The following is a 16,436-nucleotide window of genomic DNA, read 5'->3' as shown; positions in this document are numbered from 1 at the left end:
TTTTCAAAATAATGAAGAGGTAATCCAGTAATAATTCTTCCAAAAGGCTGAACCCTCTCACTTTGAGAGGTTGCTCTCACACTGCCACTGCTGAGACTCGATCCCTGATAATAATTAGTAAGTGAATTATAGGTTCAACTAAGACTTGAATGATTAAATCTTGCATATATGTGTGTACGCATTATATTATCCAATTCGGATTGGGGATATCAAATGTTGAATGCCAACAATAATTAAGAATATGTACCGGATAAATTTTGTTTCTATAATAAACCACAAAAAATTTTTATTACCTTATTTGACGATTCAATCAGTACGAAACATTATTATTGCCTTATTTGACGATTCAATCAGTACGAAACTTATGTTTCATCTTGCCGCCGCCTGTTTTTATTATTAAATGAAACATTTTTGATACACCTAATTCATTATCTTAATTTTTTTAAACCACCGTTATGTTGACTTCCATCAAAATTGTGATTCATTGAATACATTCTCATACCTTTCCATAATTTTAATATACAAAATGACTCTTTATGCATGTTAAGAATAAATTTATTTGTTGACAAGACAACACCACGTTATCAAATTGCACTCAATATGCTCCATAATTTTGGTCCCAAATGCAGCCAAACGCCGGTACGATGAAACATTAAATTAAATTGGAAGGGAGAGAAGAAATTTTAAAAAATGAGTACTGCCTGCTTGTAGTGCAAATCACGAGAGACACTCTCCTCTCCTACCTGGGTCAGAACTCAGCAGCAATTTATTTGATTTGATTTGATTTGTTAATTGGAGGGATAATGACCCTTTTGAATTTTGATACTGACATGGCCATTAGTTTAAATAATGTGACATTAAATAGATATATTTTATATGCAATAGGACAAGTTGCGATTAAAAGAAAAGAAGAAAGAGAATATACATTGTACATGTGCAATAAGGCGATGCAATTAGAGTAAGTCGACCAATAACATTGATTTCGTTTGTCCAAAACTATAGCTATGATGGTGATTGGTGAGTGAGAATCACCGGTATGCTAAAAAAGATAATAATATTTGGATATGATAATGTCGAGAAAAAACTGTTTAGAGAAAGCATAAATTACAAAGCCCCTATTTATTTTTCTTCTCTCAAATACTGTCTACTGAACTCGTGAACAATTAATTTCAAAATATGAAGCTTGCGAATATGCTTCCATTATGGACAAAATGTGTATTTATGAACAGCAAGCTAATAAGGAGGAGGCCATGATTACATGAAGGAATTTCAAAATATGAAGCTTGTGAATATGCTTCCATTATGGACAAAATGTGTATCACTTGGCACAAAAGAATGTAATGTAATATACTAACAAGCTACAACACAACAACGGCACATACATATGGAGAAACAAACAAACAAACAAACCAACCCGAAAAAAAAAGAAGAGGAAAACCTGAATGACGTACCAAGTAAGTGATTAATATCTATCTATCTACGTCTTTGCCGGGAGACGTTTGGGGATCCACTGCGTTGTGCTCCTTTAAAACTCCTACTTGTTGAATCTCTAAAAGAAGCATAAGCTGCTTTTGCGGATTCTGGAACGGAGTCCAAGGGAATTGACTCCACAAAGCATGCGGTATTTATTCGGGTCCTCTCCAGCTCAGCTTGAAGCAGCTCTGAACTATACTGCTGGGCGAGAGCAATGAGGTCATCAGGTGACACGCTCATCCCTTGATGCCTCTCATCCACATCATCACTTCCACGTGTTGGTCGCCGGCTGTGACTTGGACTCTCAGCATTTTCCATTACATTCTCAGCTGCTTTCTCCAATAGAAGGCCTTGCAATGACTTGAGGGATTCCCTTGCCTCGGGTGTAAAATAAGGATTCAATATGGTCTCGAAATATTCAAGCTGCAGGATTCAGTCACACAACAACTATTAGAATCTCATCTCAGGCATTAAGTGACAGGTGACACATGGACTATCCAAATCAAACTAAACCTTCCATTTCAGTTTCTTCCTTCTAAACCTCTCAATTTGCTTACAACACTGGAAATTATTAAGTCTTAGTAGTTTTGTTAACAAACAACCTCACATCTGATTAATAATTTCAGCAGAGCATATGAAACTCTAAGCACAATGCAAATATCAACTAGAATTATAGAGTTTCACACAAAATCACCTCAAGCATAATCTGACAAAAACCATTAGCATCCAATGCGATCGTTTGGTTTTCACGGAAAAGGCTGATGAAAGTATCTATTAGACCTTCAACAAGGATGCCAAGTGTCTTATCTAGTAGTGGCTTACAACCAGCGAAAACCTGCAGGGAAGAACACATTAGTTTACCCATAGATATAGACCAAAATTAACCAGGTCTACAATAAATCTCAAGCATAAAAAACATTTAGACAATAAGTCATTAAATATTCAAATGTTACACTTAGACCACTCAATTAACATATTAATTTTGCAAAACCTCCACAACAGAACATGTGATGCACTGATGCTATTTTCAAAAATTAAAATCGTAAGATCAGTTTTCCATCTTGCAATGAACTGTATGAAATTTATTTATCCCAATTCCCAAACAATAGTGTGATGATATGCCTACAGATTGTGATTGTTGATTAGCTATCTCCAACACCAGGATTTGAGAAGCATAACACAGCTGAAAGCTTATGTGAAAACCCAGGTAAAAGTGAAAAGAGGAATCATGTCTCATTCACCAGGGCATTTCTTTTCTTTTCTTTTTTCTTTTTTAATTTTAAAATATCATTTCAGTTTGGAACTGTATACCCAAAAACCAAAAAAAAAAAAAAAAAAACAACAACAAAACAAAAAGCTATTCCAGTACTTTATTGGAAGTGGCCTCCCTACTCCCAAAGAAAGCAACTTTGGGCATTCATCCCATACTGAATAATCATGCCTTTAATGCAGTATCTTCAAAGAAGTGTGGAAATATTAAAAGAGAAGGTTTCCAAGTAGCAGATGCACTAGCTAAGTTGAGCATGATATATGAGAGCATCACTGCTTTCAACCTCAAATGGACCTAACTCTTTCAGATGAAAGGGGTGTGTGTGTAGGCTTGGTTTAAATCTTCTTCTGTTTCTAAATTCTGGAGTATTGAAGATCTCCAATTTTAACCCTAGCTATTTATTTTCCTACATAACTTCATTTTGGTATTCTTGCACTCCTTGAGGAAATGCCCTGGGGGGGGGGGGGGGGGGTGGGATGTTTTAACTAATACAGTAGTATGTTTGACCAAACCATGACCTGCACCATTACATGGAGGTCTGCCAGAACAACAAGTGAGGAAAGCCACTTGGCGTGAGGGGCATGAAGAATATACCTCTGCATGTACTGCTACTAGAGTGTGGAGCAGCTCCACAGCAGCATCTCGAACACCCTGTAATAATACATTTGGAGTTCATATCAAAATTCAAACTATAAAATTCTTGGCACTTGGAGAACCCAAGATCACAAGAAACAAATAAGTACTCACTTTAACAGCAGGTGCTGCACCCCACTGAATTCCAGCATCTAACAAATAGTTCACTCCCACTGCTCTAATCAAATTCGTCTGAAGATAATGCCAAAAAAACAAAGGATGGCTGAGGAAAATAATGTAAAACTTTTCCAATAAAAGTTTTGGAAACAGCACAAATATGTGAAAACATAAAGATTCAACGTGGGTGTGAATGCTGGAAGAAGTGGCCACTTGGAAAGATTAAGATAACCTTTATCAACAACTTACTGAGTCTGAACCTTAAGGCAAGGTTAAACTTAAGGGCGGTCCAATGTCTCTGTAAAATGAAGTGGTAGAAGAGATAGTGTAGATTATATTAAGATCCAGTAATCCAATGTAGTTGGAAGTATGGCAGATCATTCGTATAATTTTTTTTGGTAATGACCTACTTGTGATGTTGACAAGTTAATTTAAGGGGAAAAAGTAAGTAAACTGATCTTATCTGGTTCACTCCCTAAAGACTGTCTATACCCTCCATTCTGGAGATCCCCAATTTCTGGTATCCCTATCCATATTCAACCCTCATTTCATCTGGTTCCTCATCAACGGACCAAATTCTGCCAATAACACTATGTTTTCCACGTAACTTTGTAAAGAACTCTCTAGTTTTACTTTCACCATGCAGGGTGACTGTATTTAGGATGATATCTTGAAGCTATTTCTTTTTTCTATCAACAAAATCAGTCAAATACATGGATGGGTATCTTGCCAAGTAACAGTTTCTAACTGAACCAAAGATTAGTCATACCTTGGCACAAGTGTATTGCTCAAGAACCTTTTCTTCAAGGCTAGAGAAAGATGCAATCATATCTTGCACATCAGCGTCCCCGTCATCTTTGCCACCCCTAGGGTTCCATAATCAAGAAGATAACATGGTGTTAAATTAACATCAGAAAGGTAATCAAGAAGCTTTTCCAGCATGGCATCTAGAATAATTCCTGGGACAAAATAATGGGAAAGGTTATGCAAGTGAACTACTTGCTTGCTCAAGACAGGAGGTTGGAGTTCAGACAATAGGATCTCTATTCTATTTGGTTGTGACTTGTAACATGAGATATTATTTTTACTTGTAAAACTGATTCAGTCAGGCTGCACCCATTGCCCTTTCAGGTTAGACAAGTGCAATAGTCACTTGTGTTAATGAATGATAATGAATTGCATCGTGCATAAGATGAGACTCAAAAATTCACAATTCACGGAACTATATATTTACAATAAGGGTGGAATTGGATCAACACGATGCTGATAGGACAAAGACAAATGATAAGCCAGCCTGCTTACTTGAAGCAGGTTTTCTCCAATGGTTCAAATGCTTGATGTGTCAAATGTAGCTAGCTAGCATGATTTTAACATAGTTAAGTACAATGAAGAACAATATACCTAGTTTGCAGCCACAAGTGTTTGTACATGTTGTACATTTCACGAGCAAGTTCATCTTTGCAATATCCTATATTGCTCAAGACCATTAACAGCTGCCGATGAGGATCACTAACACTTCCAGGAAGAGGATCAGATGATTTTTCTTGTGGTTCATAATAGCCATTTTCAAAATGTGGGCCGTCTCTGCTACTCTTGGTAAGCTCACTACCAATGTTTTCCAGATGAACTGATCAACATTGGCAAAATTTTTGTTAAAATTGGAGATGCATTTTTTATGATATGTTCATCCAAATTGAGCACAAATCTTATTTGATCATACCAGTAAAACCTATCAAACAATTCAAAAAGGCAAGTCTAACAGATTCCTGGATTTCTTGAAGCTTCAGAAAGATATCTTCTGATCTTTTGGCCTCATTCTTCAAAGACTGGATCAATCTGGAAACAATAAAACAAAGCAAACAAAGAAAAGCATATGACTCAAAAGGAAAATTACATACTAATATGACCTTTTTCATTTTTCTTATAGATCAACAATAGTTAGTAAATGGATGCACATACTATGAATACAGCTTAAAAAGTCAAGAAAGACATCCCTGCTCTCAAATACATCATTACCAAAGCTAGTAAACGACCTCAAATAGAAGGGAGCTTCAGCCAGAGTTTAGTTCTATTTTTCTTCTTAGATAGGGTAGTATGGTGAGGGTGGGAAGAGAAGGTGGAACCTTTTTCCCATTAAGTAGACTTTATCATTTCCCTGGGTATAATTTAATTTTTTTTTCCAAAGCAGAGTAGGCATTGAAATCAATTAGAATATGATCACTTGCAGACAGGAGATAAACTTTTATGGCTCTACTTTGATGTGATCCGAGTAGATTTTTTAAAGATTTCGTATTCCAATCTTCTGTAGGTTAGTGGCCATCTAGGATCATTTCAATTAGTAATTCTCAAAAATAAATTCAGAAAGCTAAGAATCAGTTTGAAAGAAGTTTCTCCAGGTTTGGAGAGTGACATGCAAATAACTCATTAACTCATTTTTTAGTACAAGTTTAAGGGGTTAGGATCCTATCCAATTTTCACATTACAGTAACTCTGCCAACTGGTGATAACCCCTTTTTCAGTTTATCTTTTCATTCATGCTCAATTTCAAGCAATTCCAATTGCCATCTTGCTAGACTCCAGCCCCACCACAGTACCACCATCACCAACATCAAACAGCTATCAAGAACACACTATTTTCCCCTGTAGACACCACTTATCCATCATGCTAAAGGAACCAAAGATCTGGGATTTGGCATCATCATCTCCCAAGTCCACAGAAAATGTACCAATATGATCAATTGATTATTAATACTCATGTATCCCAATAATACAAGCTCGTCAATTTTTACTGTAAATTGAATGTTGGTTTGAATGTATAAAGATGTCTCTTGATTCTTCATCCTTATTTGCCCTTTGTGGTGGTGAGAACGGTGGTGTGCAACCTAGAAACAAGGAGCACAGTGAGTTCCAGTTTTGATTGGTGGCAGTGGTTATAGGCAGTAGGCTTGAAGTTCCACCTCCTTCATGCTTTTGATAGACTCTTTACCTATCAAAATATAGTGTTTTGAGCCTGCCAATTTCATTGCCAGTGGGGTTTAATTTCTGGCCTTCTGATTTCTTTTGATAGATGTGGCAAAATCTCATCCACATTCTGAAGAAGTTAGGAACAATAGTGTCTGAAGAGGGACTCAAAACCCAGTTTAAGGACATACCAATAAGGTGAGGCTTAGCAACCCCAACTAAACAGAAGTTCAATTGCATTTGCTTTCTTAAGGAGAATGATAATAACCAGAGTTGCCAGACCTGACTTTAATCTAATCATAGAACATATATACACACAGACATTTATAGAATACAAACTGAAAATATTAATCATAAGTTAGTACTAAAAAACTGACAAATAATGAAATGAATTATTTTGGTTCAGTAGAGAAACTTACAAATTTATCTGATCCATCACAGTAGCCATCACTGCCCGGAATGCCAGAGGTAATGAAGAAATTGTATAAGGGGATTTATTCCTTTCTAAAAGAGATACTGGAACCCAAGATTCATCTTTCGATATCTCTTCTGTAGTAGCTCGCATCCATGAACAAAGCCTCAGTATGTAAACTTTTGTAATCTCACTGTGTAGATGCCGCAATGCTGAAACTGTTAAATAAGACAAGACATTATTCATGAAATTTCAGTTTTCGAAGACTAAGAACATGTAACCTAAGCAACTGAAAACTTTATACCAGCACTTGGAGGTGCGCACTCTTTCGCTTCAAAAGCCTGGCATGCTTTAGATACCTCCTTTATGGCATCACTCATGTATGGTCGAAGAACATTAGATTCTTCAAGATCACGAAATGTGCTATGGACCTGTACAGTAATCAAGGGATATTCTATTTGTAAAGCAGAAAACCTCAATTCACAAGTCAGAATAAAAACATCAAGGAAAAAGGGAGTGTATGCATAAAAGATCTCTGAAATATGCAACATAGTATTTACCTTAGATTCATAGAGCAATAAAGTCTTCCGTAACATCCCAGCAACTTCGTCGAGAGAATGACTTGAGTATTTTGCCTCTCCTACCTTCTCTTCAGTTTTGTGTGCATTGGTACTTACATTTGAGTCAGAAGCTACCTGGGAAGACTGCAAACACAAACTATTTCAAGAAAGTGCCATAACAACAACAATATAATAATAATAACATATTAATAATAAAGGAGCTCATTTCAAAGAAAAAGAGGCCGCAAATATTAAAACAGATATTCAGCAAGATTGGTCATAACTGATATTTGCTTGCTTACAACCAAAGTACACTTCAATCAAAAGTCTACAGTGCTTTATTTATAATAAGGATGGAAAGAAATAAAACAATTGGAATTTTTTGGTTTTGATACCCTGACAAGAATGACTAGCTACATCATTTTTCAATAGATATAGACTGTCAAACATAAACCACCTATGGTCAACCAGAAGTACTTAAATAATCATTGTAGGGTTTATAACCACATTTGATTAAGATTTGATACCGTACACCATCCAAATAATAAAAAGAAATTAATTAAGCAAAACCTATATCCAAAGTGCATGCCTAGGGATTAACAGAAGCATTATTACTATAAGCAATTATTCCATACATGGAAGGTCACTGACAGTCTGACCTCTAGCTTCCATCAACTTGATAAGATACATCAAGTGCATTCCAGCTTATTGAGAAAATATCTTATCAAATTATACAAATAATAATAACAACAATAAATAGAGCAGTCTGATACCTTAGCAAATTTTCCACTGAAAACTGAAACAGTAACTTTCCAGAAGACTGGGACGTGATGGATGATTACAGCAGTCATCCTGTATATATAATTCCCTCTAAGAGCATCAACATCTTCAGCTTTCAAACCATACATTTGCATCTCTCCCAGCAGATGTGTATTCCCAATAGAAACAGAGTAATCAACATCCCCCTGTTGATTATATTAAATGAATTTATTAATATATATATATGTGTGTGTGTGTGTGTAAGGAGAATGACTGAAAATTGAATTCCACTTGAGTACTTGACTAATGGTTAGCTGAGCAGTAATGCTTACAGATTGATTTAAATCCTGCTGAATTTGCCTCCATTTTGCATCAGATAAAGCTTTCTCACGCATTTGATTTAGCAAATTTTCCATCCTTGCTTGATGATCCAAAGTGCATTTTTCAAGCAAGCCTCGAATTCGGAGGTTCTGTCAAAAATAATATATAATAAATGAACTGTTCCATATGTAAAACTTGAATGAGAAACATAGGGGAAAAAGTATTTTATATGTCTTATAGTAAGCAAAAAACTGCTACAATATGAGAAAAAGATATGTCAAAACTAGTGACTTCTTAAATATTAAAAAATGCTTCTGTTCCTGAGCTTGAAGGAGTCATATAAGCAGTGTGCAGCAATTTCACATATACAAATGTAAAAACAGTTCTTTTTTTCCAGTTAAACATGTATAGCTCCTCCAAACATAACCCAATATTGTAGAAATCACTTCATACAGGATTGGATCACAAGTTCCTCACCTGTATATTCAGATAACGCCATACAGGATCTGTCTCAGGTTCCAACTCCAATAAAAGCCTCACGATATTTTCAAGCTACATGAAACATTAAAATTTCAACATGGAAATAAAGTTATTACATACTTCACTAACTTCTTTAAACTTCCCAATTGTAAAAAAACCAGAGTGAACTGGACCATTTAAAAAGATTGGTTAATGATAGCATTAAAAGCCATAAGGATGGAAATGGGTAGGGAGGAAGTCAATATATCTTATTATAGAACAGTTCAATAAACAACAGCACAGAAACAAAGAATTACTCCTGTCAGGATATAAACCAGAAGAGGTACTCAGGTAAATAACGTGAGCCTTAGCTCTCCAATAGAGGCAATCAATATTATGTTTCTAATTTTAGGCATATCTTTTTTAACATGTTTATATTTTGTAAAGGAAATTTGGTGTCCTGCATTAAATGACTGAAAAGAGATGCCCAAATAAGCGAGAAAGAAGGAGGGAGTGATGGCAAGGAGGCCAAACCATAAGAAAATTGGAACCTAAGTTTTATGTTAATTCCAATTTGTCCTGATTTTACCATTTCAGGTTACCAACATAGTTTATGATCTAATTGACATCCTTTAATTGTGATGGTAGATATTACTATAACAAATTGTAGAAGCAGTTTACATTTGTTAGGTCAATGTTTGGATCTTGCATGGACTTGTAGAGCATTCCTTTGAATTCCAGCATTACTTTTTCAACTTCCTCAAGTACACGCTTTAGGATGCCAACCTGAGAATGAAACACACACCAAATAATTAAAGGAGAAGACAGAAGAATGTACGAGTAAAGGTTAATGCGCATAGATGAATTTACAATTAAGTCATTTAAAATAATGAAGAAAGTATGTTATGTAATATTCAAGAAACCGAGAACTGATGAACAGTATATAGACACGTAAAATAAAATTCACAATAGGCAAAAGCATTTAAAAATTAATAAATACTGTATCTCACATTGTTTACTAATGAATAGTGGTATTCTTAGAGCATTTAATACAAAAAGGCTTAACATTTACTCCACAAAAGTTACAATTTAGCATGTATCCTGGTGCTAATCCCAAACCATTATGGGAGATCTTACACAAATCAACTACTTGATTGAGGGTTTATCATTTAAAAAGAGATGTTTATAATAAAAATTTATCACAATTTGTAATGATGTAGCAGCAATATTTACAAAAAGGCTTCTCAACAAATAAAAATCTATTTTCACCTCGATATGTTGGCAGGTTAGAATTTTCATCTCTACTTCCTCCATTCTCTTTCACTTAAGGAATATAATACGAAAGGACAAAAGGGAGTAGGGACTATACTCAATAAGAAAACCACCTCTGAACAACTGAGAAAGTCTACTCAACTTTGTCTCCAAACATAAGAATTAGGGGTTCACAAAGTATGTAGAAATGGGGCTTCAGATTAGCAAGGTTAGCCAGAATAAGACCATCTTGTGTTGAAATTTTATGATATATTAATACTCTCAAGCATTATTTACAGAAAGGATTAAAGGAAGATGACAATACATCAGCAAAAAATATATTGACAGAAACAAGACCCAGGATGGTTTCTTAGAACAAGTAATGCCCAAAATCTCAAATCATGTATAAAAACATCATAGATACATCATTCCATTCTCTCTTTATTTGAACTAGAAACCTAACAGCAAAGGAAGTCTTAAGCTTTATACATTATGTGGTAGAGAGGAAATTAGGGTGGAGGAAAGAGAAAATCTTTGATAGTGGGAACTATTTCCCCATGTCCTGTCAATTCTGTCAGCACCATGGCTGGCCTGGGTTCTTCATTTGCACTAATGAAGAAACAATGATGAAACAAGAACAAGAGAAATGTATGCATTAGTGAGAGAGAATTGGTAGAAGATAGCTCCTGTATAAGCACAGATGTTCCAACAACATAACAGAGATAACTTAGACAGAATGTTAACAGTATTGTCGAAGACTGGGAGTGGAAAATGCATTTTTGAAATTAAAAAAGTAACCACACATTTCTCCATACATGAGAAGGCAGAACAATTGACTTGGCTTTCCGGTACTCCCTTACTGCCAGGTCATATTCACCAGTGCTAATGCTCTCACGGATCGTACTGGGTAAATTAAATAATGTTCGAAACCTTTGAAGCATTCCTTGAACAGACCTTATCTTCTCAGCTTGAGCCTACAAAAAGAGTAATTTCTCTATGATTTGCATGAGGCAAGAGAGAGTTACTTTAGAGCCTCCATCTTATTAGACAGATTGACCTTGACAAAGTATACAGAATTCCAATCTGACCTACCTGTCTTTCAAATAGAGATTCAAAAGCACGATTAGCGATTGAACTAACTCCCTGGATACAGTTAAATAAGTGAGATGTTCCAGACCCTTCAGGATCTTCCTCAATCCGCCTCAATTTTGATTCAATATCTGCAACCAACAAAAATGTTTAGTCGCTACCATCAAAATCTTTCTTTAAATTGTGAAAGTAATCCATAACTGCATTAGCTCTAGAAGTGAACTCACCATCAATTGTAGTTTTGCAAGAAATAAAGCAATCAAAGTTTTCTTTGACCAATTGTTTTTTCTGTTGAGTACGGCCTTTAAGGTCGGATTTCAAAGAAAGAGCACCAGATTCCAGGTCTGCTGCACTAGTATTTTGGTGTATTCGGGATAAAAACAACTTCGAATCAAACGTCTCGGAGAAAAAATTCAACCGCTCTGCCAGGTTCATGTAGTTACTTGTCAAACATAATGATTATCAAAACCTATCAAAAAGATATAATTATGCAAAGTCTGCTCCCAAAATAGTCACTTGGTTGTGGTCATGTCAGTCTATACCTGAAAGCACTCAATGCAAACTATTAAAGAAATAATGAGTATACCAGCTTTTATACAAAGATTCTTGGTGCTACTTTCCTAAATCAATTGTGCCTTAGACACAAACCACAGGTGTGGTGTATTATTATTCAACTTAAGCAAATTATGATGGCATGTGCATCTCATTGGTGATACCTGGTTACTAAAAGAATTTCCTATCAACTATGGAAGTTTTTATGTATCCACCACAAAGGATCTATTCTTTGAGATACAACCCATAGAATCAGCAAGCCCTACAATTTGCTCAGTCAGTATCTAGTGTCCAAAAATCAGGTTTGCTATGTGGTAGAAGTAGGAACTCTACAATCCATAAACCAACAAACACTAGGAGCAAACAGGTGCACCATCAGAGCATAAATAGAAGCAAGCATAAACAAATTTTCTTCATGGAGATTCATAGTTCATACCAGATAGGGACAATAAAAATAAGCAAGTTAATTGCATATAAGTACAACAGCACTAGTAAATTTAGTATCTGTGAATAAACTTCATGGTATCCACCATACTATTTGGGTTTCACAAATTTGGATCATAAATCTGTACCGTGTCATTCAAGGAAAGCTCAAATATATGAAGAGGCACAATGCACAAACAGTCCAACAGAATTAAAGTAATCTTGTGGTAAAATAAATACCGCGAAATTCAGGATTTAAATGCTCTCTATCAGCAGCAGTTGGAGAGCTTGATGAACGCTCGGTGATCAACTTCAAAGTTTTGTTGTCAATTATCCTGTAAGTATGTATAATTTTAAAATATCCATTTAGCATGACATGTCCACATAAAACAATATTCAGAGCCATATATAACAATAATGGGTATAAAGAGAACTTATCAATACCCTAATCCAAGAGGATCTATACATTCCATGCCACGGGGAAATGACTGTGTGGTATTAAGTCCCTTTTTTGTTGGATCATGCTTAATAACCTTAGGTTGTGCAACGGGAACTGCTTTCGACTCCCTCATATCACGAACCCTACGCCTTAGCTGCCAAAAGTTCAAATTTCATAAGTTGGACAACCCCAAAATCCACATAGTGCTCAATTTGACATTAGAATTAGAAGTTTAATTACTGTAGTATCAAATTCATATGTATAAAGGAGTAGGCAGTCAATCGCCCTATTAACTTGCATAAGCACCACCTCAATTGTAAATCACATCAAGAGTTTCAGCTTAGAGAAAACATGCATGTCTACACGAGCAGAGGCATCCGCAGGAATTCACTAACTATAGTGTAATGAAAGGCGATAATATGTAGCTCAAATTCTCCGTGCCGACAATCAATACAATTTACTTCCGGCAAAAAAAAAAAAAAAAAAAAAAAAAAAACTAAAAACTCATATAACGCTACGGCTGAAGATTGAAGATAAATAAAATGTAAAGAGAGAGAAGAATGTTACAGTCGTAATTGGATACCTCTGTTTCGTCAACATGTTTCCAGCAGCCAGGCTCGCCACCATCCCACGCCTTCTCATCATTCTTCCCACCTCTCCCTCCGCTCGCGGCACGGTTCTTTTCCCCGCCGAAACCGCGGTCCTTGGAGGAGTCCTCATCTCCGGAGGAAATGCTGAGCATCTCGACCTCCGAATCATCGTCTTCCTCCACCTGCTTCCTCTGCTTGCGCTGCATCGTCGCGTTGGGAGCTCTTCCCCCCGCCGCCGCTCGCTGATTGGCCGCCGCTGCCGCTGCCGCCGCCGCCGGCTGTGGAGGTGGCTGGACGTAGTTGCGGACCGGCTTAGACGGCTGCTTATCACCGGGCCTCCGGTAGTTGAGATCGCGCTGGGCTTGCTCTCTCAATGCGATCTGCAAGAGCTCGTCCTCGTCTATATCATTACTGTCGCTCGACATTTCTCTTTATATATAATTTTTATTTTTAATTATTCCGTGAATTTAGATACACAATATTGTACGTATAATTACCCAAATAAAATCAACAAAATTGAGAAATTAATAATAAATATAAATAAAATAGTAAAGATTTTCTGAATTTTGGATCTGTGAGTCTGTGAGCTGCCCTCCGATGACTATTTGCTGTTTTGGGGGAATCATACAGGAACGTAGATGATGGAAGAGGAGCGATACTGTGGAGCCGAGTACATGCTTGCAATGCTGCACCTGGGTCAACAACTGCCGCGTGGAATCTTCAAATCCCAATTAAAAATTTTGATTAATGTTTAACCCAATAAATTTTATCAAATATTCACGAGAAAATGATCAAATAGGCCCATAAACTTTACTCTAAAGGTCAATTAAGCCCCTAAATTTTAAAAAAATGTAATTAAACCTTCAAACATGTTAAATTCAGTCAATGAAGCCCAAAACTCGGTAACTGATTTGTTATTACATGTCATTTCAATTTCGACGACCAGTGACAAATTTCTGTCACCGACGACAAAGTCCCGCACTGGCCGTCCAGTCGTCTTCCGCTTGAAAAGACGACTGGACAGCTGTCTTCTCCATTGGAGAAGACGACCAAACGGCTGCCTTCTCCAGTGGAGAAGACGGCCAGATCCGATCGTCTTCTCCAATGGAGAAGGCGGTCGTCCAATTGTCTTCTTCAGTGGAAGACGACCGGACCGGACGGCCGGAATTTGACAACCGCCGCCGGAATTCGTCGCTGAAATTGAAATAACATGTAATAACAGGTCATTTATCCCTTTTTTGGCTTCATTGGTCTAATTTGACATGTTTGAAGGTTTTAATTGTACTTTTTAAAAAGTTTATGGGCCTAATTTACATTTGGGATAAATTTTAGGGGCCTATTTGACCCTTTTTTCAATATTCATCCAACTACTTGAAAAAAAAAAAAAAAAAAAAAAAAAAAAAAAAAAAAAAAAAAAAAACTAATCTAACCCTCATGCCAATTACTTTGTGATCTAGTAGTATAAAGTTACTCTCCCAAATGCTAGGTCATTAGTTCGAGCCCTAAATATGAACAGATACTATATTATAACAGAGTCAGTACTACTAAAAAAATCTATTACTCCTAATCCATTCATGCAAGAAAACGTAGAATAACGTGAGTGTTACATATTTAACAAGTTTTTACATATTTGACTAATATATGGAAATTTAATATTTGTGTTGATATTAATTATATATATATATATATATATATATATATATATATATATATATATATAACACTATAGTTCGTAATTGTCTCTAATTAATTTTATATAATTCTGGCGAATAGTCATGATTGTCCAAAACAACAAATAAATAAGTGTAACTATTACAAAAATAATTATGATTTTTTTTTTAAATCAACACGACTAACTTTGATTATCAGAAAACAAAGTGCTTACAATAAAATGAGGAACATCAAACCAAGCAACACGACCAACACAAAGAACAAGTCTCCTTAACAATCATATGGGTGGCATGGTTCGCTAATAGCTTAACAAAATATAAATGCAAATCATCAAAATATAAGTTTTTTTTTTTTGAATGCTACTAGCTCGAGGCTCAAACTTACAACCTTCCAAATTGAAATCCAACACGGGTACCATTAGACCAAGCTGCAATAACTTTAATATCATCAATAATAAGGTAAAAGTAGGACTATATCGCACCCCACACAACGCATTGAAAACCTCCTGCGCGTCCATCTCAACATCAACCCCTCTAGCATCCACCTCCTCCAACCAACTCAACGCCTTGCCATACGAGCCTCATCTACCACAGCTCCCGGAACTGCCATGGCTGCAAGGAAAACCTCGTGTGAATCCCGCAAAACCCAACCAAAGCCCGTCCTACCACTTTTACCTCAACATTGGTGACTTTTTTTTTCCTTTTTTTTTTTTTCATATTTGTACTATTTAATAAATAAAAAAATTGTTTAAAAAATAAAATAAAAAGATCACGTGTCAAACACCGCATAGATTTAATCTATTAAATAAATCAAATTGGACTTAATTGAACAATTTTATTAGTTTAGAAGACTTAAATCAATTTTTTTTTAAAAAAAAAAAAAAAAGACTTAGGAATCCAATTGCATTATTCAATAGTTGACTTATGTGTCGATTTAACAAATTTTTCCTAAATAATAACAATAAAACTATTTAATTTGTTACCAAGAATAAAACTACAAATTGTGTGAGTAGTTTTAAAGGAGAAAAAAAAAAAACCTTTTATTATTCAGCTCCCGGCCTCCAGCAACCCAGCTGGGATGCCGCCGACACGCATACTGCTTGAATCCCCGACACAATGACAGTAGATTCTTGCATTGATTACAGTAATTAAAACCAAGGTCGGTATATTCAATAAATGCATAGAGTTATAGTCCTATATATGTATACATATATACAGCTGCTGTGAATCGTATCTGTACTGTAAGCAACGATTCCATCGTTCAGAAGAGTCGAGCGAGGTGAAGAACCGCCAGAAGCAAAGTGTAGTTGGGAAGGTGATAGCCCCAGCATAGTGTGATGGTATGTTAACCAGCTCAAGGTATCCTGAAGAATGTATTGTAAGTTTATAACATCAACTGCAAACAAGTGGTTTGCTGGTTCTTCATCCAAGCAACATTCAAAAGTGTTCTACTGTGT

The 16,436-nt window shown here is 35.9% G+C and overlaps 1 protein-coding gene across 2 annotated transcripts; it reads right to left on the bottom strand.

Annotated features, from left to right (window-relative positions):
• Positions 1-1,216: 1,216 nt before the first annotated feature.
• LOC109149391 (exocyst complex component SEC5A-like) lies at positions 1,217-13,917 on the bottom strand. 2 transcript variants are annotated; one of them, XM_019297134.1, is made up of 20 exons: positions 13,303-13,917; positions 12,725-12,873; positions 12,521-12,615; positions 11,533-11,727; positions 11,309-11,436; positions 11,032-11,190; positions 9,647-9,751; positions 8,984-9,058; positions 8,518-8,655; positions 8,200-8,391; positions 7,427-7,570; positions 7,171-7,297; positions 6,874-7,084; positions 5,214-5,329; positions 4,895-5,120; positions 4,263-4,359; positions 3,491-3,568; positions 3,338-3,394; positions 2,168-2,308; positions 1,217-1,896 (listed from the first exon to the last, which is right to left on the bottom strand). In XM_019297134.1, exons 1-20 carry the CDS (start codon positions 13,732-13,734, stop codon positions 1,474-1,476), a joined length of 3,288 nt encoding a protein of 1,095 aa, XP_019152679.1. In that variant the 5' UTR covers positions 13,735-13,917; the 3' UTR covers positions 1,217-1,473. The 2 variants fall into 2 exon arrangements, with proteins under 2 accessions (XP_019152679.1, XP_019152680.1); XM_019297135.1 differs by having other exon boundaries at positions 4,895-5,102.
• Positions 13,918-16,436: the final 2,519 nt, after the last annotated feature.

Source organism: Ipomoea nil, unplaced genomic scaffold (genome assembly GCF_001879475.1).
Source record: "Ipomoea nil cultivar Tokyo-kokei standard unplaced genomic scaffold, Asagao_1.1 scaffold2159, whole genome shotgun sequence".
NCBI lineage: Eukaryota > Viridiplantae > Streptophyta > Magnoliopsida > Solanales > Convolvulaceae > Ipomoea > Ipomoea nil.
This window is presented reverse-complemented; position numbering and strand designations above follow the sequence as displayed.